Below are 27,163 nucleotides of genomic sequence, written 5' to 3' on the forward strand. Positions count from 1 at the left end.
AGTTAGTAACAGTTGATTGACTGAGAATTGAGAAGACTTCTACACTGCCTTTGAAAATGTTGGCAAGGGTCAAGGAAACGTATCTCTTAGCAACTAGCTATAACAATACAATGAACTTTGGAGACTTAATTTGTCAACTTCCTTCTTATCCAATAAAAACCTAACATTAATATAATTGCTATATTTTGCAAGATGCTTTGAGAAATGTGTTCTCATGTTACCTCCCAAAACAAAACAAATGCTAACACAGCATGGTTTCTTAAAACTAGAACTTTGCACTAAAAACCCTCGCTTCTTCTATACATAAGTAGAAAAGCTGTGTTTTCTGTTCATCATAGTTATTTTCACTGTGGTTTCTAGGAGTGAAGATAATTATGTTCAACTGGAAAGTCTTGCAGTTGCGGATATGTTAAGCTGGATAAGAAGCATGACTCTCTCAACACGATCAGCCATGGCTCGTCAGAGCCGGTTAGCAGAGCAGGTCGTGCACAAGAGCAGGTCGGCACTCAGAGCAGGTCGTGCACTAGAGCAGGTTGGCACTCAGAGCAGGTCGTGCACTAGAGCAGGTCGGCACTCAGAGCAGGTCGTGCACTAGAGCAGGTTGGCACTCAGAGCAGGTCGTGCACTAGAGCAGGTCGGCACTCAGAGCAGGTTGTGCACTAGAGCAGGTCGGCACTCAGAGCAGGTCGTGCACTAGAGCAGGTCGGCACTCAGAGCAGGTTGTGCACTAGAGCAGGTCGGCACTCAGAGCAGGTCGTGCACTAGAGCAGGTCGGCACTCAGAGCAGGTTGTGCACTAGAGCAGGTCGGCACTCAGAGCAGGTCGTGCACTAGAGCGGGTCGGCACTCAGAGCAGGTTGTGCACTAGAGCAGGTCATCTGTCCACAACATATGTAACTCTCTCATCAGTGCTGCTCACTGACGTTCTCCCTTCACACTCTCATTACTTACATATTTCCTTTCAATAATATTTGCTTATATAATTGATGTGTCGAAACTACCTCCTCAACATTATCCACAGCATCATGCCTCTTTCTCTACACTAATTCTCCACCATTGTATTTCAGTAACTCCAGTAACACTCTCCAGCAGTGTTCCTTCCTCACACGCCCTCACCCTCCCTCATAACCTCCCGACAACAGCTCCGGCGCCACCACTAACTCCCTCACCTTCCTCCAACAGTGTGGGAGGTCTGCAGTCTGGCCAAGAGTTTGCCCTGGTGGTTCAAGTGTCCAATGAGGAAGGGGTCAGCCCTCCTGTTGTACTCAGTGCCTTCACTCTTAAAGACAATGCCCAGACTGTTATAGGTAAGTCAACCCACCTGTTGTACTCAGTGCCTTCACTCTTAAAGACAATGCCCAGACAGTTATAGGTAAGTCAACCCACCTGTTGTACTCAGTGCCTTCACTCTTAAAGACAATGCCCAGACTGTTATAGGTGAGCCAGCCCTCCTGTTGTACTCAGTGCCTTCACTCTTAAAGACAATGCCCAGACTGTTATAGGTAAGTCAACCCGCCTGTTGTACTCAGTGCCTTCACTCTTAAAGACAATGCCCAGACTGTTATAGGTGAGTCAGCCCGCCTGTTGTACTCAGTGCCTTCACTCTTAAAGACAATGCCCAGACTCTTATAGGTGAGTCACCCCATGGTATTGGCTGTTATGTTGAAAAGTTATGTATGAAAGTGTCTTCATTTTGTCTTGTACACATTTTAGTACAAGTTATGCATGCTTGGAGGGGCAGTAGGGACCGGGAGTGTAGGGACGGGGACGGGGGGGGGGCGGGGGAGAGTGTCCACTGAAGGTTCGCAGATAATTGGAATAAATAATGTTTCTGGTTCAATCCCGGTTTTAACAATAATGTAAATAATAAGACTTGAGCACGCGCACACACACACACACACACACACACACACACACACACACACACACACAAACACACACACACACACACACACACACACACACACACACACACACACACACACACACAAACACACACACACACACACACACACACACACACACACACACACACACACACACACACACACACACACACACACACACACACACACACACACACACACACATGAGACTGCTGTTCAAGCTCGAGAGGCAGGCGGGGGTGGGGGGAAAGGTCCTAGCATGGATAAGGAACTACCTAACAGGAAGGAGCCAAAGAGTTACGGTAAGGGGCGAGAAGTCGGACTGGCGAAGAGTAACAAGTGGAGTACCACAAGGATCGGTGCTGGGACCAATTCTATTTCTTGTATATGTTAACGACATGTTTACAGGCGTAGATTCCTACATGTCGATGTTTGCGGATGATGCAAAGTTGATGAGAAGAGTTGTGACAGATGAGGATTGCAGGATCCTCCAAGAGGACCTGAACAGATTGCAGAGATGGTCAGAGAAATGGCTACTAGAATTCAACACGAGCAAATGTAAAGTTATGGAAATGGGACTAGGAGATAGGAGACCAAAGGGACAGTACACAATGAAGGGGAACAGCCTACCTGTAACGACGCGTGAAAGAGACCTGGGGGTGGACGTAACACCTAATCTATCTCCTGAGGCACATATTAATAGGATAACGACAGCAGCGTACTCTACACTGGCAAAAGTTAGAACATCATTCAGAAACCTAAGTAAGGAGGCATTTAGGGCGCTTTACACTGCCTACGTAAGGCCAGTCTTAGAGTATGCCGCCTCATCATGGAGTCCCCATCTGAAGAAGCATATAATGAAACTGGAAAAGGTTCAGAGGTTTGCAACAAGACTCGTCCCAGAGCTACGAGGGATGGGGTATGAGGAGCGCCTGAGGGAACTGTGCCTTACGACACTAGAAAGAAGAAGGGAGAGGGGGGACATGATAGGAACGTATAAGATACTCAGAGGGATTGACAGAGTGGAGATAGACGAAATGTTCACACGGAATAGTAACAGAACGAGAGGACATGGATGGAAGCTTGAAACTCAGATGAGTCACAGAGATGTTAGGAAGTTTTCTTTTAGCGTGAGAGTAGTGGGGAAATGGAATGCACTTCAGGAACAGGTTGTGGAAGCAAATACTATTCATAATTTTAAAACCAGGTATGATAGGGAAATGGGACAAGAGTCATTGCTGTAAACAACCGATGCTCGAAAGGCGGGATCCAAGAGTCAATGCTCGATCCTGCAGACACAACTAGGTGAGTACAACTAGGTGAGTACACACACACACACACTCACTCACACACACACACACACACACACACACACACACACACACACACACACACACACACACACACACACACACACACACACACACACACACACACACACACACACACACACAGACACACACACTCAGACACACACACACACACAAACACACGATACCTAATACACACACACACGATAAGATACCTAAAGGAGACTCTTCCACAATACCAGGCACAAACCGTACCCCAGGGAGATGGGAATGCTACTGTGGAGGGGACCATCACAACCCAGATCTCATTTGCTGAAATGCTTAAAAAGAGCCCTGAAGCTAGGTCTGCGGTTAAGGAAGTTGCCATGGAAGTGGCTTCCTCTCAGGAAGCAGCTAGATGTACTAGCCGGCTGATAGAGAGAAATAGAGCAGTAGTAGTAGCAGGCATTGAAGAACAAACAGGGACCAGACCAAAGGAGCGGAGAGACAAGGACAAAAACATGATTAAAGAGATCCTTAAAGAGGTAAGGATGGAGGGAGCTGAGCGAAATGTTGAAAAGGTTTTCAAGCTTGGAAAGTACAACAAGGACAGAGACCGAATGATAAAGGTGGTTTTCATGAGCGAAATCGCGAAAGAGGAACTGCTAGCAAGGAAGTGTTGTCTAAAAGGTGTAGAGAAGATCAAGAAAATATTCCTGCAGAGGGATATGACAAGGGAAGAGAGAATACGGACAGCAGACGCAAGGAAGGAGCGCAGGGAGAGAGAAGGAAATCAGAGTGCCACAACCCAGAACCCTACAATCCCAGAGGGAAGTGGAGAACCCTCCTCAAACAGTGCAACAGCCACAGGGATTGGGGCACCACCCCCAAATTCTACCCAACAGACACCCAACCTGCCCCATCCCCTGTCAGCCCCCCACTAAGTACCCACCTAGGGCACCCTCCCCCCACCCACCCCCCTCCCCCCACTCACCCCCCTTCTCCCCCTCACCCCTCTCCCCAGGACCTCCCTTCCCCCCAATCCCCCATGCCCTCCCTTCTCCCACATGCCTTCCCGTCTCTCCCACCCCCATGCCCTCCCTTCCCCCCCTCCCCCCTAAGCCCCCCACTCTCCCCCACCCCACCTAAGTCTTCCCCTCTCCCCCACTCCCCTAAACCCTCCCCTCTTCCTCACCCACCTCAGCCCTCCCTTTTCCCCCACGCCCCCCAAGCCCTCCACCCTTTTCTCTCCCCCCAAGCCCCCCCATCTCCCCTATCCCCCACAGCCTCTCCTCCTCCCATGCTTCCCCAACCCTCCCTCTCTTACCCACCCCCTGTACCCTCCCCCTCTTATCCACCCCCTGTACCCTCCCCCTCTTATCCACCCCCTGTACCCTCCCCCTCTCCCCCACCACCCCAAGCCCTCCCTCCTCCACCAATCCCCCCGTGCCAGGTCCCCCCAGCTCCCACTCACCCCAGATCCCAAAGGTCCCCCCCAGAAAAGAAGCAGAAGAGAGTCAGTTTCAGGGTGATGTACTCGAACATAGATGGGATCACAAGCAAGACAAGTGAACTAAGGGAAAGAGCACAAGAAGTTAACCCAGATGAAATCGGACTCACTGAAACATAACTCTCTGGAATCATAACGAATGCCGTGTTTCCCCAGGAGTATACAGTAATAAGGAAAGAGAGGGAAGGTAGAGGAGGAGGCGGAGTGGCCCTACTCATGAGAAGGGAATGGAGTTTTAAGGAGATGGACATCCCGGGCTGTGAGGAGTTCAGAGACTACATAGCAGGCACCATAACAATGGGAGGACCAAGAATAGTAGTAGCAGTAATATACAACCCTCCACCAAATGACAGGAGACCCAGTCAAGAGTATGAAAACAACAACAAGGCAGTTAACACTATAATTGAGAGGGCAGCCTCTGCTGCCTGTAGAAATAGATCCCACCTGCTCATCATGGGCGACTTCAATCACGGAAAGATTGACTGGGAGAACAAGGAACCGCATGGAGGCGAGGATACGTGGAGAGCCAAACTATTGGAGGTGGTGACAAGCAACTTTTTAATCCAGCATGTCGGAGAACCCACAAGGATGAGAGGCAATGACGAACCAGCGAGACTCGACCTAGTCTTCACTCTGAACGACTCCGACATAAGAGAAATCGGTTTTGAGGACCCAGTAGGAATGAGCGACCACAGTGTACTGGTGTTTGAGTACTTGATTGAAGAAGGGTTATTGAACTCGAGGAGGGATACCGAAACCAAAAGGTTAGCATACCGAAAGGGAAACTATGAGGGGATAAGAAAATTCCTAACAGATATAGCATGGGAAACAGAGCTCAGGGGAAAGACGGCCCAAGATATGATGGATTACATCACGCAGAAGTGCAAGGACGCAGCAAACAAGTTTGTCCCAGTCCAAAAGGAAAACAGAGAAATGAAGATGAGAAACCCATGGTTTAATCAAAGATGTAGGCTAGCTAAGCAGCAAAGTAAAAGGGCATGGAGAAACTATAGGAATAACAGGACACTGGAGAGCAGAGAAAGATACCAGAATGCCAGGAATGAATATGTCAGGATGAGAAGAGAGGCAGAAAGACAATACGAAAATGACATCGCAAGCAAGGCAAAGACTCAGCCTAAATTGTTGCATAGCCACATTAGGAGAAAAACAACAGTAAAGGAACAGGTTATGAGATTAAGGATAGGGGCGGAAGGATTCACTACAAATGACAAGGAAGTGTGTGAGGAATTGAATAAGAAATTCCAGGAGGTCTTCACCTTAGAACAAGGAGAAATTCCAGAGGTAAGTGAGGGAATAGCTAACCAGGAACCACTGGAAGAGATTGAGATTACCAGTGGGGAAGTAAGGAAGTGTTTACTAGAGTTGGACGTGACAAAGGCTATAGGCCCAGATGGAATCTCCCCTTGGGTTCTAAAGGAAGGAGCAAGAGAACTGAGCCTACCACTCTCCATAGTGTATAACAAATCACTGGCAACAGGGGAACTGCCAGATATTTGGAAAGCAGCTAACGTAGTCCCGATATACAAGAAAGGGGATAGACAGGAGGCACTGAACTACAGGCCAGTGTCCCTAACCTGCATACCATGCAAGCTGATGGAGAAGATTGTGCGAAAAAAACTAGTGGAGCATCTGGAGCGAAGGAACTTTGTAACACAGCATCAACATGGGTTCAGGGATGGCAGGTCCTGCCTCACAGGGTTACTTGAATTCTACGACCAGGCAACAAAAATAAGGCAAGAAAGAGAAGGGTGGGCAGACTGCATATTTTTGGATTGTCAGAAAGCCTTTGATACAGTGCCACACAAGAGGCTAGTGCGAAAGTTGGAGATGCAGGCTGGAGTGAGAGGGAAGGTACTCCGGTGGATAGTGGAATACCTAAGCAACAGGAGACAACGAGTCTGTGTGAGGGGTGAGGTCTCAGATTGGCGAGACGTCACAAGTGGAGTCCCGCAGGGGTCAGTCCTTGGACCTATACTGTTTCTGGTATATGTAAATGATCTCCCAGAGGGTATAGATTCGTTCCTCTCAATGTTTGCCGACGATGCAAAAATTATGAGGAGGATTGAAACAGAGGATGATAGTAGGAGGCTACAAGATGACCTGGATAGACTGAGTGAATGGTCCAACAAATGGCTGTTGAAGTTCAACCCGAGTAAATGCAAAGTAATGAAACTAGGCAGTGGAAACAGGAGGCCAGGCACAGGATACAGAATAGGAGATGAAGTACTTAATGAAACAGACAGAGAGAAAGATCTAGGAGTTGATATCACACCAAACCTGTCTCCTGAAGCCCACATAAAGAGAATAACGTCTGCGGCATATGCGAGGCTGGCTAAAATCAGAACGGCGTTCAGGAACATGTGTAAGGAATCATTCAGAATCTTGTACACCACATATGTAAGACCAATCCTGGAGTATGCGGCCCCAGCATGGAGCCCGTACCTTGTCAAGCACAAGACGAAGCTGGAAAAAGTCCAAAGGTATGCTACTAGACTAGTCCCAGAACTAAGAGGCATGAGTTATGAGGAAAGGCTGCGGGAAATGCACCTCACGACACTGGAAGACAGAAGAGTAAGGGGGGACATGATCACAACCTACAAAATCCTCAGGGGAATCGACCGGGTAAACAAGGATGAACTATTCAACACTGGTGGGACGCGAACAAGGGGACACAGGTGGAAGCTGAGTACCCAAATGAGCCACAGAGACGTTAGAAAGAACTTTTTCAGTGTCAGAGTAGTTAGTAAATGGAATGCATTAGGAAGTGATGTGGTGGAGGCTGACTCCATACACAGTTTCAAATGTAGATATGATAGAGCCCAATAGGCTCAGGAATCTGTACACCAGTTGATTGACGGTTGAGAGGCGGGACCAAAGAGCCAGAGCTAAACCCCCGCAAGCACAATTAGGTGAGTACAATTAGGTGAGTACACACACACACACACACACACACACAAAATCGGGTTACCAATGAGTGCACGAGCTTCATACATGGAACTCTGACAGCAGATGGGAGGAAGATTGTGATCTTGGTAATCTACAATCCCCCACCAAACAGTTGAAGACCCAGGCAGGAGTATGATGACAACAACAAGGCATGTATAGATGAACTGCAGAAGGCAGCAACACTAGCCCACAGAATGAGAGCGAAGCTGCTGATCATGGGGGACCTAAATCATGGAGAGATAAATTGGGAATCAAGGAATCCCCATGGAGGGAACGAAACGTGGGGAGCAAAATTAGTAGATGTTATAGACAGGAATTTCCTAACACAACATGTGAAGGAAGGCATAAGGGAAAGAGGAGATGCACCGAGCCTATTAGACCTGATTTTCACCCAGAACGTAGAAGATATCGAGAATTTAGAGCATGAAATACCTCTAGGGGCCAGTGACCATTGTGTCCTAGTCTTTGACTACATGATGGAATTCAAACTAATGACCATGGGACAAGAGATCTGGGAGAGGAGAGTTGACTACAGAAAAAGGGACTATAAGAGGATAAGGGACTATCTGGGTGAAGTGCAGTGGGAGGAAGAAATTAGAGGAAAAAAGTCCAAGATATGATGGACCTAGTCATACAGAAATGCCAGGAGGCCGAAGAGAGATTTATACCAATAGTAAAGGGAAAAAATAAGAAGGAATATAATAACCCATGGTTTAATAGATAAATAACCCATGGTGTCAGGAAGCAAAAATGGCCAGCAGGCGGGAGTGCAGGAAGTACAGAAGACAAAGGACAGAGGGCAACAGGATCAGATGAAACAGAGCTAGGAACGATTACATTAACATAAGACGAACATCGGAAAGGGACTATGAGAACGATATTGCAATCAAAGCGAAAAAACAACCTAAGTTACTACACAGTCATATAAGAAGAAAAATGTCGGTGAACGACCAAGTGACAAAACTAAGGAAGACAGAGGGGGCATATACTGAAAGTGACAAGGAAATCTGTGAGGCACTGAATGCCAGTTTCCATGGAGTGTTGACTACCGAGCCTGAGCAGCTCCCATTTTTGGAAGGGGTTACCCTAGATGAAAGACTATCAGATATAGAGGTGACAGCAGAGGAGGTAATGAAACAGTTGACAACTCTAGATGCAACTAAAGCAGTTGGACCAGACAAAGTATCACCGTGGATACTAAAAGAAGGAGCGCAGGCCCTCAGCGTGCCTCAGGCAATAATCTTCAGTGAGTCACTTATGTCAGGAGAATTGCCCAGTTGCTGGAAGAAGGCAAATGTCGTGCCGATCTTCAAGAAAGGTGATAGGGAGGAGGCACTTAACTATAGACCAGTATCACTGACAAGAATCCCCTGTAAAACACTGGAAAGAATAATTAGGCTGCGACTGGTTGCACACCTGGAGAACATTAGGTTTGTGAACAAACATCAGCGTGGGTTCTAGACAGGGAAATCGTGCCTAACAAACCTTCTGGAATTCTATGATAAAATAACGAGGATAAGACAGGACAGAGATGGTTGGGCAGACTGCATATTTCTGGACTGCCAAAAAGCCTTTGATACAGTACCGCACATGAGACTGCTGTTCAAGCTCAAGAGGCAGGAGGGGGTGGGTGGAAAGGTCCTAGCATGGATAAGGAACTACCTAACAGGAAGGAGCCAAAGAGTTACAGTACGGAGCGAGAAGTCGGACTGGCGAACAGTAACAAGTGGAGTACCTCAAGGATTGGTGCTGGGACCAATTCTATTTCTTGTATATGTTAACGACATGTTTACAGGCGTAGAGACCTACATGTCGATGTTTGCGGATGACGCAAAGTTGATGAGAAGAGTTGTGACAGATGAGGATTGCAGGATCCTCCAAGAGGATCTGAACAGGTTGCAGAGATGGTCAGATAAATGGCTACTGGAATTCAACACGAGCAAATGTAAAGTTATGGAAATGGGACTAGGAGATAGGAGACCAAAGGGACAGTACACAATGAAGGGGAACAGCCTACCTGTGACGACGCGCGAAAGAGACCTGGGTGTGGACGTAACACCTAATCTATCACCTGAGGCACATATAAATAGGATAACGACAGCAGCGTACTCTACACTGAAGTTAAGAATGGAAGTAATTGCAGAGGGCCTATTGGCCCATATTTCTTGATGCTTCTATATTGGAGCGGAGTCTTGAAGTGGGTAGAATATAGTTGTGCATTAATTGGCTGTTGATTGCTGGTGTTGACTTCTTGATGTGTAGTGCCTCGCAGATATCAAGCCGCCTGCTATCGCTGTATCTATCGATGATTTCTGTGTTGTTTGCTAAGATTTCTCTGGTGATGGTTTGGTTGTGGGAAGAGATTATATGTTCCTTAATGGAGCCCTGTTGCTTATGCATCGTTAATCGCCTGGAAAGAGATGTTGTTGTTTTGCCTATATACTGAGTTTTTTGAGGCTTACAATCCACAAGAGGGCATTTGAAGGCATAAACGACGTTGGTCTCTTTTAAAGCGTTCTGCTTTGTGTCTGGAGAGTTTCTCATGAGTAGACTGGCCGTTTTTTTGGTTTTATAATAAATCGTCAGTTGTATCTTCTGATTTTTGTCTGTAGGGATAACGTTTCTATTAACAATATCTTTCAGAACCCTTTCCTCCGTTTTATGAGCTGTAGAAATGAAGTTCCTGTAAAACAGTCTAGTAGTGGGTATAGGTGTTGTGTTAGTTGTTTCTTCAGAGGTTGCATGGCGTTTCACTTTCCTTCTTATGATGCCTTCAACGAAACCATTGGAGAAGCCATTGTTGACAAGGACCTGCCTTACTCTACAGAGTTCTTCGTCGACTTGCTTCCATCCTGAGCTGTGGCTGAGAGCACGGTTGACATAAGCGTTAACGACACTCCTCTTGTACCTGTCTGGGCAGTCACTGTTGGCATTTAGGCACATTCCTATGTTTGTTTCCTTAGCGTAGACTGCAGTGTGGAAACCTCCGCTCCTTTCCATGACTGTTACATCTAGAAAGGGCAGCTTCCCATCCTTCTCCATCTCGTAAGTGAAACGCAACACAGAATTCTGCTCAAATGCCTCCTTCAGCTCCTGCAGATGTCTGACATCAGGTACCTGTGTAAAAATGTCGTCAACATACCTGCAGTATATGGCCGGTTTCAAGTTCATGTCGACTAAGACTTTTTGCTCGATGGTACCCATGTAGAAGTTCGCAAACAGGACACCTAGGGGAGAACCCATGGCGACCCCATCTACTTGCTTATACATGTGCCCATCCGGGCTCAAGAAGGGTGCCTCTTTAGTACAAGCTTCGAGTAGTTTCCTTAGAATGTTTTCTGGTATGTCCAGAGGAGTACAAGCCGGATCACGATACACTCTGTCCGCTATCATCCCGATTGTTTCATCCACAGGTACGTTGGTAAACAGTGATTCTACGTCCAACGAGGCTCTTATCCTACTATGCAAGGCCCGATTTGCCTAATAAGCCAAGTTTTCATGAATTAATGTTTTTTCGATTACCTAACCTACCTAACCTAACCTAACCTAACTTTTTCGGCTGCCTAACCTAACCTAACCTATAAAGATAGGTTAGGTTAGGTTAGGTAGGGTAGGTTAGGTTCGGTCATATATCTACATTAATTTTAACTCCAATAAAAAAAATTGACCTCATACATAATGAAATGGGTAGCTTTATCATTTCATAAGAAAAAAATTAGAGAAAATATATTATTTCAGTAAAACTTGGCTTATTAGGCAAATCGGGCCTTGCATAGTAGGCTGAGAAGTGCGTTCTGGCTACTAGGTACGACATATATATATATATATATATATATATATATATATATATATATATATATATATATATATATATATATATATATATATATATATATATATATATATATACTACCTAACCTACCTAATATAGTTATACTACCTAACCTACCTAACCTAACCTAACCTAACTTTTTCGGCTACCTAACCTAACCTATCCTATAAAGATAGGTTAGGTTAGGTTAGGTAGGGTTGGTTAGGTTCGGTCATATATCTATGTTAATTTTAACTCCAATAAAGAAAAATTGACCTCATATATAGTGAAATGGGTAGCTTTATCATTTCATAAGAAAAAACTTAGAGAAAATATATTAATTCAGAGAAACTTGGCTTATTAGGCAAAAAGGGCCTTGCATAGTAGGCTGAGAAGTGCATTCTGGCTACTAGGTACGACACATATATATATATATATATATATATATATATATATATATATATATATATATATATATATATATATATATATATATATATGTATATATATATATATATATATATATATATATATATATATATATATATATTATTAAATATGACCGAAAAAGTAATATTAATAATTCTAACACGAATTTTTCTAACACGAATCACCGAACCTACCCAACCCTACCTAACCTAACCTATCCTATCTTCATAGGTTAGGTTAGGTTAGGTAGCCGAAAATGTTAGGTTAGGTTATGTTAGGTAGGTTAGGTAGTCGAAAAAGCGATAGTTCATGAAAACTTGGCTTATTAGGCAAATCGGGCCTTGCATAGTAGGCTGAGAAGTGCGTTCTGTCCCATTTCCCTATCATACCTGGTTTTAAAATTATGAATAGTATTTGCTTCCACAACCTGTTCCTGAAGTGCATTCCATTTTCCCACTACTCTCACGCTAAAAGAAAACTTCCTAACATCTCTGTGACTCATCTGAGTTTCAAGCTTCCATCCATGTCCCCTCGTTCTGTTACTATTCCGTGTGAACATTTCGTCTATGTCCACACTGTCAATCCCTCTGAGTATTTTATACGTTCCTATCATGTCCCCTCTCTCCCTTCTTCTTTCTTGTGTCGTAAGGCACAGTTCCCTCAGGCGCTCCTCATACCCCATCCCTCGTAGCTCTGGGACGAGTCTCGTTGCAAACCTCTGAACCTTTTCCAGTTTCATTATATGCTTCTTCAGATGGGGACTCCATGAAGAGGCGGCATACTCTAAGACTGGCCTTACGTAGGCAGTGTAAAGCGCCCTAAATGCCTCCTTACTTAGGTTTCTGAATGATGTTCTAACTTTTGCCAGTGTAGAGTACGCTGCTGTCGTTATCCTATTTATATGTGCCTCAGGAGATGGATTAGGTGTTACGTCCACACCCAGGTCTCTTTCGCGCGTCGTCACAGGTAGGCTGTTCCCCTTCATTGTGTACTGTCCTTTTGGTCTCCTATCTCCTAGTCCCATTTCCATAACTTTACATTTGCACGTGTTGAATTCCAGTAGCCATTTATCTGACCATCTCTGCAACCTGTTCAGGTCCTCTTGGAGGATTCTGCAATCCTCATCTGTCACAACTCTTCTCATCAACTTTGCATCATCCGCAAACATCGACATGTAGGACTCTACGCCTGTAAACATGTCGTTAACATATACAAGAAATAGAATTGGTCCCAGCACCGATCCTTGAGGTACTCCACTTGTTACTGTTCGCCAGTCCGACGTCTCGCCCATTATCGTAATTCTTTGGCTCCTTCCTGTTAGGTAGTTCCTTATCCATGCTAGGACCTTTCCCCCCACCCCCGCCTGCCTTTCGAGCTTGAACAGCAGTCTCATGTGCGGTACTGTATCAAAGGCTTTTTGGCAGTCCAGAAATATGCAGTCTGTCCAACCATCTCTGTCCTGTCTTATCCTCGTTATTTTATCATAGAATTCCAGAAGGTTTGTTAGGCACGATTTCCCTGTCCAGAACCCATGCTGATGTTTGTTCACAAACCTAATGTTTTCCAGGTGTGCAACTAGTCATAGCCTAATTATTCTTTCTAGTATTTTACAGGGGATGCTTGTCAGTAATACAGGTCTATAGTTAAGTGCCTCCTCCCTATCACCTTTCTTGAAGATCTGCACGACATTTGCCTTCTTCCAGCAACTGGGCAATTCTCCCGACATAAGTGACTCATTAAAAATCAGTGCCAGAGGCACGCTGAGGGCCTGCGCTGCTTCTTTTAGTATCAACGGTGATACTTTGTCTGGTCCAACTGCTTTAGTTGCATCTAGAGTTGTCAACTGTTTCATTACCTCCTCTGCTGTCACCTCTATATCTGATAGTCTTTCATCTAGGGTAACCCCTTCCAACAATGGGAGCTGCTCAGGCTCGGTAGTGAACACTCCATGGAAACTGGCATTCAGTGCCTCACAGATTTCCTTGTCACTTTCAGTATATGCCCCCTCTGTTTTCCTTAGTTTTGTCACTTGGTCGTTCACCGACATTTTTCTTCTTATATGACTGTGTAGTAACTTAGGTTGTTTTTTCGCTTTGATTGCAATATCGTTCTCATAGTCCCTTTCCTATGTTTGTCTTATGTTAATGTAATCGTTCCTAGCTCTGTTGTATCTGATCCTGTTGTCCTCTGTCCTTTGTCTTCTGTACTTCCTGCACTCCCGCCTGCTGGCCATTTTTGCTTCCTGACACTGTCTATTAAACCATGGGTTATTATATTCCTTCTTATTTTTTCCCTTTACTGTTGGTATAAATCTCTCTTCGGCCTCCTGGCTTTTCTATATGACTAGGTCCATCATATTTTTGACTGTTTTTCCTTTAATTTCTTCCTCCCACTGCACTTCACCCAGATAGTCCCTTATCCTCTTATAGTCCCTTTTCCTGTAGTCAACTCTCCTCTCCCAGATCTCTTGTCCCATGGTCATGAGTTTGAATTCCATCATGTAGTCAAAGACTAGGACACAATGGTCACTGGCCCCTAGAGGTATTTCATGCTCTAAATTCTCGATATCTTCTACGTTCTGGGTGAAAATCAGGTCTAATAGGCTTGGTACATCTCCTCCTCTTTCCCTTGTGTCGTCCTTCACATGTTGTGTTAGGAAATTCCTGTCTATAACATCTACTAATTTTTCTCCCCACGTTTCGTCCCTTCCATGTGGATTCCTTGATTCCCAATTTATCTTTCCATGATTTAGGTCCCCCATGATCAGCAGCTTCGCTTTCATTCTGAAAGGCCAGTGTTGCTGCCTTCTGCAGTTCATCTATACATGCCTTGTTGTTGTCATCATATTCCTGCCTGAGTCTTCTACTGTTTGGTGGGGGATTGTAGATTTCCAAGATCACAATCTTCCTCCCATCTACTGTCAGAGTTCCATGTATGAAGCTTGTGCACTCATTGGTAACCCGATTTCCCAGGTCTTCAAACTTCCATTTCCGCTTTATTAGGAGTGCCACTCCCCCTCCCTGCCTCTGTGTCCTCTGTTTTCGTATTACCTGGTACCCTTCAGGAAAGATTGCATCTGAGATCATGTCATTAATTTTAGTTTCCACAATTGCAACTATGTCAGGATCTGCTTCACTCACTCTTTCTTTTATCTCTTCTGCTTTATTAGATACCCCATCAGCATTGGTGTACCAAACCTTGAGATTCTTCATGGAAACTTTTGTACCAGAGTTCTCCCTTTCTCTGGGGGTCTGGGGGGATCTGGGGGGTGTCTAGGGGGTGACTGGGGGCAGGGGGGATCTGGGGGGGGGGTCTGGGGGATGACTGGGGCGGGGAGGATTAGGGGGATGTCCAGGGGGATCCGGGGGTGTCTGGGGGGGTCCTGGGGGTGTATGGGGGGTGAAAGAGGTCAGGAAGGGTTCTTGGGGGGCTGGGCTTCTAGGAAGGTAGGTAGGAGGGTCTGGGGTAGGGCCTGGGAAGGTAGGTCTGGAGTAGGAAGGGCATACTGGGTCTGAAGATTATGGAGGGTCTGATAGGCATAGAGGGGTTGGGAGATAGCGTAAGGTTGGGAGTCAGATAGAGGTTGAGAGGTTGGGAGGGGAAAGGATAGAGGGGGTGGGGGGAACATCCCACCCCCCTCGCAAGGGTGGGGGGTCACATGGAAGGAGAGGGGATGAGGAGGGGTGAGGGCTGTGTGATTTTGGGGGGTTGAGGGGATGAGGGGGGTTCTTGGAATGTGGGATGAATTTGACTGCAGTGGGGTCAGAGGGGTCAAGGGAGGTGTTGGGGAGATAAGCAGGGGCAGGCAGGGCTGATTCGGGGAAGGAGTGACCTGAGAAGGTGTGAGCTGGTTAGTATGGGATGGATTTGCACTGGGGTGTGTAGCTACGCTCAAATGGGAAGAGTTGTATTGTTGTTTGCTTGCTCTGTGGGCTATCTGCTCCTCCTTCGTCATGAATTTGTCATTATATACGTTGTAGTAATTTTCGCTACCTCAAATCAGTGTATAGCTGCAGACAGCCACCACGTGTTACCCAACCATCAGCCACACCTGTAAACAAGTCCAGCTGTCGGTGGCACATACCTCACCCACTAGCCCACCACCTGATACAACAACCCGTTCTCGCAAATTCGTAAAGTCAATATTGACTTATTAACTACGTGCATAGGTGATATACTAAACATAATAGATACCCTTAAAAAGATTCATAGAAAACACCGACCTTACCTAACCTTGTTAGTATCTTAAGATAAGCATCTTATTGCTTCGTATTTACAATTATTACTTAACCTATACCTATTATAGGTTAGGTAATAATTGTAATTACGAAGCAATAAGATGCTTATCTTAAGATACTAACAAGGTTAGGTAAGGTCGGTGTTTTCTATGAATCTTTTTAAGGGTATCTATTATGTTAAGTATGTCACCTATGCACATATTTAATAAGTCAATATTGACTTACTAAATTTGCGAGAACGGGTTGGATACAATCACTCACCTGCGCACACCTGTTACAGTATCGAGACCGTCGTTGGAATGTGGAGTGGCGATTTCAGCGCCATCTATGGGTCTGCACTCCAACTCCCTGGTATTGGGTGCTATGCAGACAACGCCATCTGTTGGTGGTGGCATGGTATCAGTGACAGACTCCAGTTTCCTGCCTCAGTCAGAATGTGAGGTCGATGATGATGATCTCTGTTGGGTGGTAAATTGATATCAACGCCATCTAGGTTGTGGCTACAAGTTACAATTTCAATTCCCCGGTGGGTGGGTGTTATCCTACGATCACCTAGTGTACTGTCCGTCTGGTTAATGACGTTTTATGTTCAGAGAGGTGAAGAGTTGCTCCTGAGCTACCGTGCAGTGAGGACGTGTCGCCTGCTCGCTCCGGTAGTTTGAATCGGTTCTCACTACGTGAAGAGAGCCATGGGGAAGGCTCAGCGCAAGAGGGAATGGAAGCAGCTTTCGGACGAAGAGGGACGGTAGACCGATGTGCAGCAGGCACCAAAGAAAACTGCTATCGAGGCTTTACCACTTGCTTCTACCAGCAAGTCAGCGGACGTACTGGACCTAGAGAGGACAGCGTCAGTCACACACCAGCCAGTGTCAGTCAATGCTTCTCTGTCCACAACACAGCCACAGGACGGCGGTATGAGTCAGGAGAGGACGCCACCAGTTTCACACCAGCCAGTGTCGGCCATTGTTCCTCTCTCCACAGCCCAGCCGCAGGACAGCAGTATGAGACAGGGGAGGACACCGCCAGTCTCACACCAGACATCGCCAGCCTCTGCACATCTTCCAAAATTCAAGATCATGCAGACAGACCACTTTCCTACAGCATATGGAGTAGTAACGGCGATGGAAAAAGAACAACCAGAGCTCAAACTTTCCATTACAGTCAACCTGAAGGGAGAAATAATAATGACACCACAAGACCAACAGACTGCGCATTACTTAGAGAAGGTAAGAGTCCTGCAGGGGAAACCTGTATGCTTGGTAAAGCTGGACCCTTCAGAAAGACGCACACGAGTCGTGCTTTTGGGATACCCAATCGACTTTCCCCTGGATCCAGTACTAGAACACAAGCAAATCCTGAATGCGGAACGTTGCCGCACAAAAGTAGACAAGGCAGCGACGCGTCAGGTTCTGGTGACCGTCATGGGACGTGTGCCAGAAACATTCAGTCTTGGAAATTGGGGGACATACCGACAGAGGCCATACGTCCCGGAACCCCTACGCTGCTTCAGGTGTCAGAAATACGGCCACCATCAGTCACGCTGCACAGGACAGGAGAGATGCGGAGTGTGCAGCCTGAGACATCCAACCAAAGACTGTATTGCCAAGCACAAGGCAAACCAGACCACAACAGCCAAATGTCCAAATTGTGGAGGCAAACATCATGCCTGGAGCACAACCTGCTCTGCACGGAAAATAAAAGTGCAGACAGCTCAGGCCAGGATCAACACACTGACCAGCAGTACATCCACCAACACCAACGTCTGGAACACTCGTGCACAGCCACAACAGCCACCCACTCTCACGGAGCAAAATTTCCCGAATCTGTTAATTCCGAATCAGACATTACACGAAAGTGTTGCAGAAGTACAGCAAATGCAAAAGAGCAGAAAACACTTACTTTCGGAATCTACACACCAGCTATACAGTTTTACCGAGGTCCAGCTGAAAACCATCGTGAAGATCATGGCGGAGTCCATTATCAATTGCCTACAGATGACGCAGAACGCCTCACAGCAACAGACTCAAGACATCACTTGTGTGATAATGGACAAGATCGTGCAGCAGACCACAGTTACACGAGAAATAGACAGTCTCCGACAGGATGGAGCACAAGAGGACAAACAACGCAACATGGACATACTGACTACCAACAACAGTCGGATAGTCATGACACCGGAACATCAACATTCACAAACGCAACTGCAAGAAGCATTGACCACCCACGATCAACAGAATCTTCCAACACAGGAGACAGACAACAACAGCCAATGCAGTCTGATATGCAGCAACGCCAAAAAAGACGTATTGAACAGCAGAGATGCACAGGTTCCACCAACACAAGAAACGGCCACGAGCAATCAATGCAGTCCGACTTGCAGCAATACCAACAACAAAGTGATGGACCACAGTTATGCACAGATTCCGACAATGCCGGGGATGACCACGGACAATCAATGCAGTCCGACCTGCGGCACTTCCAACAACATAGCGATGGACCACAGTTATGCACAGATTCCAACAACGTCGGGGATGACCACGAACTATCATTGCAGTCCGATTTGCAGCGATGCGACTTGCGAGGCGGAGAATATAGAGGTCGATTCCGAGGAGGAGTTCTAGTAGAACAAGCAACACCAACCGAACCCGTCGTCTGGCCATTACGAATTCTGCAGTGGAACATACAAGGTCTTGGAAATAAAAAACACACACTTCAGGAGGCTGCAATCAGCGCGAAAGCAGATATAATCGTTTTGGAAGAAACTCTTTTCCCAGCCACGAAATCCTTCAGATTACCTGGATATCAGCACTATGTTCTACCGTATGAGCAGGGGAGACAAAGAGGATTAATGACCCTAGTCAGAAACACCATACCCAGCAAGAAAATAGACTCAGTTTCATGTGGGGATGGAGTAGAGGTATTAGCAGTTACAGTGAATATGGCTAATTTTGAACTCCTCATATACAACGTCTACAAGCCCCCTAGACGTAAACTACAAGCAGAGGCAGTGCTTGCCTTGGCCACGCAGGAAAATGTAATTATTGCTGGAGATTTTAATGCTCATCATCCAGAGTTAGGTGCAACTGGGCCAGCCAATGCAGATGGGCGCCATTTAGCTGCAGCTCTGCGAGAAGTACCTGAAATTACACCGCTCAACACTGGGGAACCCACTCACGTTCTAGGAGGTTCCCTTGATCTTACATTCATCTCAACAGCACTCCAGCAACAGGCGACGTGGGAAGTAGACCCGGTGATCACCAGTGACCACTATGCTACTGTCACGACACTAAACCTGGCACGACCTCCTACACCACCTGCGCAGCCTCGGTGGAATTTAGGAAAGGCCAATTGGAATGTATACCAAGAAGAACTTGAAAAATGGTATGCAACGTACACGCCACCTGAGGATTTGAACGTACTCGAGACCAATCTGCAGGAAGCCGTTGCAGTGCAGCAAACAAAGCTATTCCAATCATTATCGCAGGTAACACAAAACGAAAGAACTATTGGTTCTATAGTAATGAAGTTAAAGAACAGAACCACAGAGTCAACATCTTCAGAAAACATCTAAAGAGAAACCCCACACCAGAAGGAAGAACTCTGCTACGAGCGGTGATATCTGAAGCAAGACGAGTTTCTAGAGAAGTAAAGGAGGCAAGATGGTTTGAGTGGTGTCAAACTCTAAATGAACATAGTAGTCTTGGCAAGATATGGGGTCAGATTAAAACTATATCAGGTCGACCAGCCCGGCCACAGGCATGTATTCAACCATTGCAGGAGGCTGAGAGACTTGCTCTCCAATTTGCAGAAAGAACAGCTTCATATCAGCTTCCTGCAATGGTCCGACGGCAGCAAGAACAATTAAAACAAGAGAGGATGACAGTCATTCATGAGGGCATAGCTATAAATGACGAATGTGACTGTCCCTTCACCGAACAGGAACTAAGCAGAGCCAAAAAAGGTGGTAAGGACACTGCACCAGGTGCTGATAACATTACATACTCAATGATCGCACATGCAGGTCCTGCTGGAGAACGAGGAATATTGGACGTCATCAATGCATCTTGGCAGCAAGGCAAACTACCAACCTCTTGGAAGAAAGCAGACATCATACTGATTCCTAAGCCGAAAGAACCTGGCAATTACAGGCCCATTTCATTAACATCATGCATTTGTAAAACTGCAGAACGGATGGTCTTAAATAGGCTACTGTGGAAGACTGGAGACCTTCATAAACACATATTTGGCTTCACTAGAGGAGTAGGTACTGCAAACTGCATAGCAACATTACTAGGAACAGTTAACTCGGGTCCAGCTATAGTGGTCTTCCTTGATCTAGAAAAAGCGTTTGAACTTGCAAGCCCGCAAGCAATACTACACACCTTAGTTAAAAAAGGTGTGAAGGGGAAAATACTAGCATGGATTCAAGATTACCTAAGTCACAGGTATGCGAGAGTAAAGTTGCAAGGACAAGTGTTGGACTACCACTTGCACGAGAATGGGACTCCACAAGGAGGAGTCCTCAGTCCTAGTCTTTTTAACATCCTTATGGAAAACCTTGTTACCATGACCTTTACAGAAGGGGTTAAATTGCTAAGCTATGCTGATGATATAGCATTAGTCATTATGGGTCCTTCACTTCTAAATAAAGCTCAAGGTGCTTTAGATAAAGTGACATCTGAATGCAGTGTTTTAGGGCTAAAAATATCTGCACAGAAGTCTAAGGCGATGAGACTAGGTGGCCACGCTCCAGACAGGCACCTACGCATTCAAGACATTAACCTTTAGTGGGTTACACAATATCAATATCTCGGAGTGTGGATTGATTTTAAAATGACATTCAATAAGCAAATTCAATATCTAAAGGAGAAAGCAAAGTCACGAATAAATATAATGAGAGCAATCACAGGGCCCCGTCTAGGAGCGGGACACAGAGTGTTGAGAATGTTTTACATACACACCGTTCGTTCCCTGGTTGATTATGCAGCGCCTGCCTTACTCACTCTTTCTCCTGGTCAGTGGGCAAACGTTGAGGTTCTTCAAAATGATGCATTGCGAATCATAACAGGTGCTCCCAGGTGGACTAAAATACTGAACCTAAGACTAGAAACAAAGCTACCGTCGATTGAAATAAGGGTAAAAGGGATTGCTGCGTGTATGCTGACCAAGATATTGACTAGACCTAGAATCAGTTCACTTAAAGATATCATCACTGGAGCACTAACTCTGGACATAAGAGCCTCCAATGGCAACAGGTGGACCCATTGTGCGATAAACACCATCAATACGTTCGATATGGCAAACACAGTCACTGAGAGGGGTGTCGACGAAATACATGCAGACTTTGTTATACAAACCCCTTGGGAATCTCTGCCAGCAGACTTTAAGATTTTGGCTCTTGAAGGAAAGAAGAACCAGACACATCCTCATCTGCTACGTCACATTGCACAGATACATATAGAAGCAAACATGGCATCCGACAGCTTCACTTACTTCACGGATGGGTCAGTAGACCAGCAGGGACATGAAACCGGAGCTGCAGTTAAAGCAGGAAACTCTGTATATAGTTGGAGGCTCTCAAATGGGTGTTCGACTTTACAAACAGAGATGCTAGCCATTCAAAAGGCTTTGGAACATGCTCTTGCTGAACACCGACAACATGTTATCATCCATACAGATTCGAGAACCGCCATTGAAACCTTGCAACAAGACCACATATGTGATAACATCCATCTGATCACAAATGTCTTATCATTCATGCACACACTCAAACGACAAGGCCGACGGGTACTTATCAACTGGGTGCCATGTCATGTGGGACTAATAGGAAATGGCATTGCAGATGAAGCTGCAAAACTTGCTACTAAGAGGAGAAATGTAGACATTTACATACCACAGAGTCTATCCCAGATGAAGAAAGTAATTCGAAACAGAGCAATGCGAAAGATGTACAGTGACCACAACGCAGCAGTTGCAACATCAGGATCTGCGGGTTGGTACAAGAATTCAACCAACTACGAACCACTTAGTTTGATGAAAGGGGGCAGTAGAACAACAGAAGTGTACTTACATCGCATCAGGCTTGGATACCCATGTGCATGGGAAATAGGCTTACAGGTTCCGGAAGATGAGAGGAAATGTCAACACTGTGGAGAAATGCCCGACAGACCACTGGAACATTATCTAACACAGTGTACGGGTACAAACCCATTAAGATTTCAACTTAGATTCAACAGAGCAGAAGTTGTTAAACACATATGGCAAAATCTTACTGAAGCGACCATACGCGTCATAAATACTCATACTTCGCCCAAGTAAAACAGAAACAAGCAACACTTAGTGAGCCAGCCAGAGGCTTAGGGCCCGCGCAGGATTATCCTTGCTAAAAAGAAAAAAAAAAAAAAGAAAAAAAAGAGAGGTGAAATAAGCAGATTATTGTGCTGAAGAGGGCAGTTCACCTTAGGCAGTCCAAGACTCTTGACTTGGTCCTGTGAGAAAATAAAGTGGCCGCCGTCGGTTATACGAGTGTGTTAGCTGCTGTTTATTGCAGTGTTGGATGGGCCAACGTACCCTGGATTGGCCAGTAAAAGTTGCATGACAATGGTGTGTCTGTCAAGAAGTGCTGCTAACGAGCTGCTATAGACTTCTGCCAGTGTACTGGCTACCCCCTACGGGAGCCGGTGGCTGAGCAGATCACTGGACACGTGATTCTGTGGTCCCGAGTTCGATCCCGGGCGCCGGCGAAAAACGATGGACAGAGTTTCTTTCACCCTGATGCACCTGTTACCTAGCAGTAAATAGGTACATGGGAGTTAGTCAGCTGTAACGGGCTGCTTCCTGGGGTTGGAGGCCTGGTCGAGGACCGAGCCGCGGGGACACTAAAAGCTCCGAAATTATCTCAAGATAACCCTTGTATGTGTTCGTTTGAGACCCCTGTCAACGTGTTGCTGAAGCCCTCTGCCAGTGTGTATCTGGAGAGCGAAGGTGGGGTATTGGCACATTGTGAAGATACGGTGTGTGGGGACTGGCCCATGTTGAAGGTGAGCTCGCTGGTGTTTGTCATTAGGTGTGGACGACGTGTACCTGCAAAGTGGGTTCACCGGGATTGATGAACACTGCCGATGTATCGTGTCCTAAGTGAAAACGACACTTTGTAAATACGTTTAGTAATACTTTAATATATAAAGTGGTGAAGGTGTAAAAGTGTATTGTTTTTTCCTCCGTATTTATTTTCTGCACTAATACCTGACACAGCCAGTTCTTGAAACCCAAACGATTTAGGGATGGATAAAGAAGAGATTATAACAGTAAGAACCCAGTTACTGGCCCAAAGTGGTCGTAACAACAGCTCACGTGCCACTTCAGCAAGGTCCCTCGTCTGCCTGCTTGCTGCCACGTTTGTGATCTGCTTTGATACGATCATTGTAGAGCATCAACACGACGTTGTTCAGAAGGACTGGCAGGCTTCAGTGTAGCCAAATCGAGCCTTGAGCCCACCATAGTGAAGATCAGCCATTGAAATCGTGTAGTATGAGTGTGTGAGGCTGGCATACTGTAAGTGCTGTTTGATCACGTTATGGTCAATCTACGCGTCGACACCTTTGATGAGCCAAAATTACATTGCCAAACACCCAAGTTGTTTAGGTTTCAGGTAAAGACAATCACAACAGTGACAGGTGACTGTGAAGTATTGAGATTGTTTCACCTATCAGAGTGAATGTGTATCATAGTGAATATGTATCTTACACACACACACACACACACACACACACACACACACACACACACACACACACACACACACACACACACACACACACACACACACACAGCACATTTACATGTATGTTCATGCTTTATTGACTTCCTGTCAGTCGTGTCATTATTGTTTGGGCATGCCATTATATTGATTTTCAGAATGTTCAGTTTGAAACGCCTATATTTCCCTTGCATCCAGCAGTGTTAGGAAAGCCATGCTAGTAATTAGCTGTCTACGAAAGTGTTAAGACAGGATTATCCACTAGTGAACCCACATAATGGATTAGTTGAGGCATCCTAGTGTCCCTTTGATGTGATATTAGCTTAAACGACACCAATCTACAGTAACGAACGCACTCTATGCAATAGTACATTAGTTTATAATGAATATACATTGCTACATTTCACATTTTTCTTTGCAAAAGAGCCCTCTTTAATTATTTTCCCTTTTCATAACTATCCTGAGCACAAACACTCTGTTTTCAACATCGTAAACAAATGCTCTAAAGTTTTTAACACTGTATGGTTAAAGGCTAAAAGCCTTGAGCCATTAATTACAAATTTTGATAAGGACCTATTCAGAAGTTTTTCAGAGTGCCCTTGTTGCACCTTAAAGTTAAATCTGATGACCACCGTGAACAGGGAACAGGTGAAGAACGAACGAGATATTGGACAAGATACCCTTCGGGTAAGCAGGGAAGTGGGTATAGTTGAAGAATAGATGATGAGAGGAAACGTCGAAGTCGAAGAGAAAGAGCCCGAGCTAACCCCCGCTACAAGGCAGATCTGAGGCTCTCAACAACCTGGCCGGCAATGCAAGGAGGCGAGGACAGCTGTCCTTTTGGGTCACTGAGTCTTCTTTCTTTTATGAAGCTGGTGTCTTCTGTCTTCAACGTCGGTCTTCACAACTCACGTCGCATGAAATGTCATCTCTATTATTGCAATTGATAAAACGTCTAAAATTCTTGAGCACTGTTCCCACATGCTGCCTTAAGGAGTAAAATGCATATTAATGATTAAAACATAACCTGACTACTACTGAAGTCCTACTACACGGAAAGGTGACAATTCCAGAAGCAGCAGGATGCTGCTTCTGGACACTTTCCTTTTTAAGACTCTATTACTCATGTGAGTAATTTTTAATCTCTATTACTCTATAATCTCTAGCGAGTAATCTCTATTACTCACACTCATAGCCTAGTTGATAGAGCTACGACCTCTCACGCATGAGGTGCAGGGTTTGAGACTCATATAGTCTATGTGAATGGAACGTAACCTGTGTAGCCTGCAAAATAAAAATTATAAACAGCAATTCTTCTAAGGTGAAAAATATTTTATGTATTAGCATAAGACGTTCCTGCAATGTATAATATTATGCTGTACATGCATAGATGTTGCAGTGTAACAAGCTAGTTGGTTGGTGTTACAGTTATAAGGTGAGGAGAGTATGTGAAGTTCAATGTTAAATTATCTGCTGAAGTCTGATTAAGGTATTTTGTGACCTTTGTAATCCTATTGGCGCTCCTGTGTAAAGGATGGGTAAGCGCTCACAGGATGGGTATGCTCACACAAGATGGATAAGCATTCCTAGGATGGATAAGCACTCCCAGGATGGGTAAGCGGTCACATGATGGGTAAGCGGTCACATGATGGGTAAGCGGTCACAGGATGGGTAAGCGGTCACATGATGGGTAAGCGGTCACAGGATGGGTAAGCAGTCACAGGATGGGTAAGCACTCCCAGGATGGGTAAGCACTCCCAGGATGGGTAAGCACTCCCAGGATGGGTAAGCGGTCACAGGATGGGTAAGCACTCCCAGGATGGGTAAGCGGTCACAGGATGGGTAAGCGGTCACATGATGGGTAACTGGAGCACAATAGCCTGCAAGGTTCCCACACCAACAGGCGGATCACTGAGCCAGATAACACTCGCTAAACATAATACATTCACTTGAACTCATCCATATTTTTGGAGTTTTATTATTATTGGTATCATTATTATTATAATTATTATCATCCACACCGAAAAATACATGAAGCAGAAATCACAGGAGCAAACCGAGGATTCGAACCAACGTTCTGGATCCCCCCAAGTCATGTGACGTAACCCACTCGACCATGCTACGCTGGAAGTAATTAAACCTGTGATCCTAAAGGGGCGCGTCTGAAGGGACCCAGGACACTGGTTCTAACCCCATGATGGCTCCATTGACTTTAGCATTATTATTATTATTATTATTATTATTATTATTATTATTATTATTATTATTATTAATTCTTCCGGTTAATGAGCCACCGTCACTATCTCTGTGGCTCGCCATCTGTCATGACCCAACACGTGACTGTTATATTCTTGAGGTTATCTTCAGATGATTTCGGGGCTTTAGTGTCCCCGCGGCCCAGTCCTCGACCAGGCCTCCACCCCCAGGAAATAGCCCGTGACAGCTAGCTCCCAGGTTCCTATATACTGCTAGGTAACAGGGCATCTGGGTGAATTTAACTCTGCCCATTGTTTCTCGCCGGCGCCCGGGATCGAACTCGGGACCAAAGGATCACACGTCCAGTGTTTTGTTCGCTCAGCCACCGGTTGCTGTTAACAGGAGATATTTGTACTGTGTGATAATGAAATATAATGAAACCAATTTCCCGATATAGTCACTTTGGTCGTGTTCACTATTGACCTTCGTTATGTTTATATATCTTTATTTCTTGTTCTTTATTTATGCGTACACAAAGAAATAAATAAGTAAATAACACATGAACACATTTTCAAGGAATTAATATATTTGTCTGATTTTCTAATGTATATGTGTTAATATGTCTATCTTGATATGTCTTGATATGTATACATGTTAGTAGATATATATATATATATATATATATATATATATATATATATATATATATATATATATATATATATATATGTCGTACCTAATAGCCAGAACGCACTTCTCAGCCTACTATGCAAGGCCTGATTTGCCAAATTAGCCAAGTTTTCATGAATTAATGTTTTTTCGACTACCTAACCTACCTAACCTAACCTAACCTAACTTTTTCTGCTACCTAACCGAACCTAACCTATAAAGATAGGTTAGGTTAGGTTAGGTAGGGTTGGTTAGGTTTGGTCATATATCTACGTTAATTTTAACTAAAATAAAAAAAAATTGACCTCATACATAATGAAATGGGTAGCTTTATCATTTCATAAGAAAAAAACTAGAGAAAATATATTATTTCAAGAAAACTTGGCTTATTAGGCAAATCAGGCCTTACA

At 45.1% G+C, this 27,163-nt stretch overlaps 1 protein-coding gene across 1 annotated transcript in view; it reads left to right on the plus strand.

The window, feature by feature from the left end:
- Window positions 1–451: 451 nt before the first annotated feature.
- The window catches only part of LOC138371801 (uncharacterized), a 226,866-nt gene continuing 200,154 nt past the window's right edge, over window positions 452–27,163 (plus strand). Inside the window, exons 1-2 of the mRNA XM_069336826.1 lie at window positions 452–566; window positions 1,067–1,306. Of these exons, the coding sequence (XP_069192927.1) occupies window positions 452–566; window positions 1,067–1,306 (355 nt within the window). The remainder of the gene's footprint in view (window positions 567–1,066; window positions 1,307–27,163) is intronic.

The sequence above is a fragment of the Procambarus clarkii genome, chromosome 36, assembly GCF_040958095.1.
Source record: "Procambarus clarkii isolate CNS0578487 chromosome 36, FALCON_Pclarkii_2.0, whole genome shotgun sequence".
In the NCBI taxonomy this organism is placed as follows: Eukaryota; Metazoa; Arthropoda; class Malacostraca; order Decapoda; family Cambaridae; genus Procambarus; species Procambarus clarkii.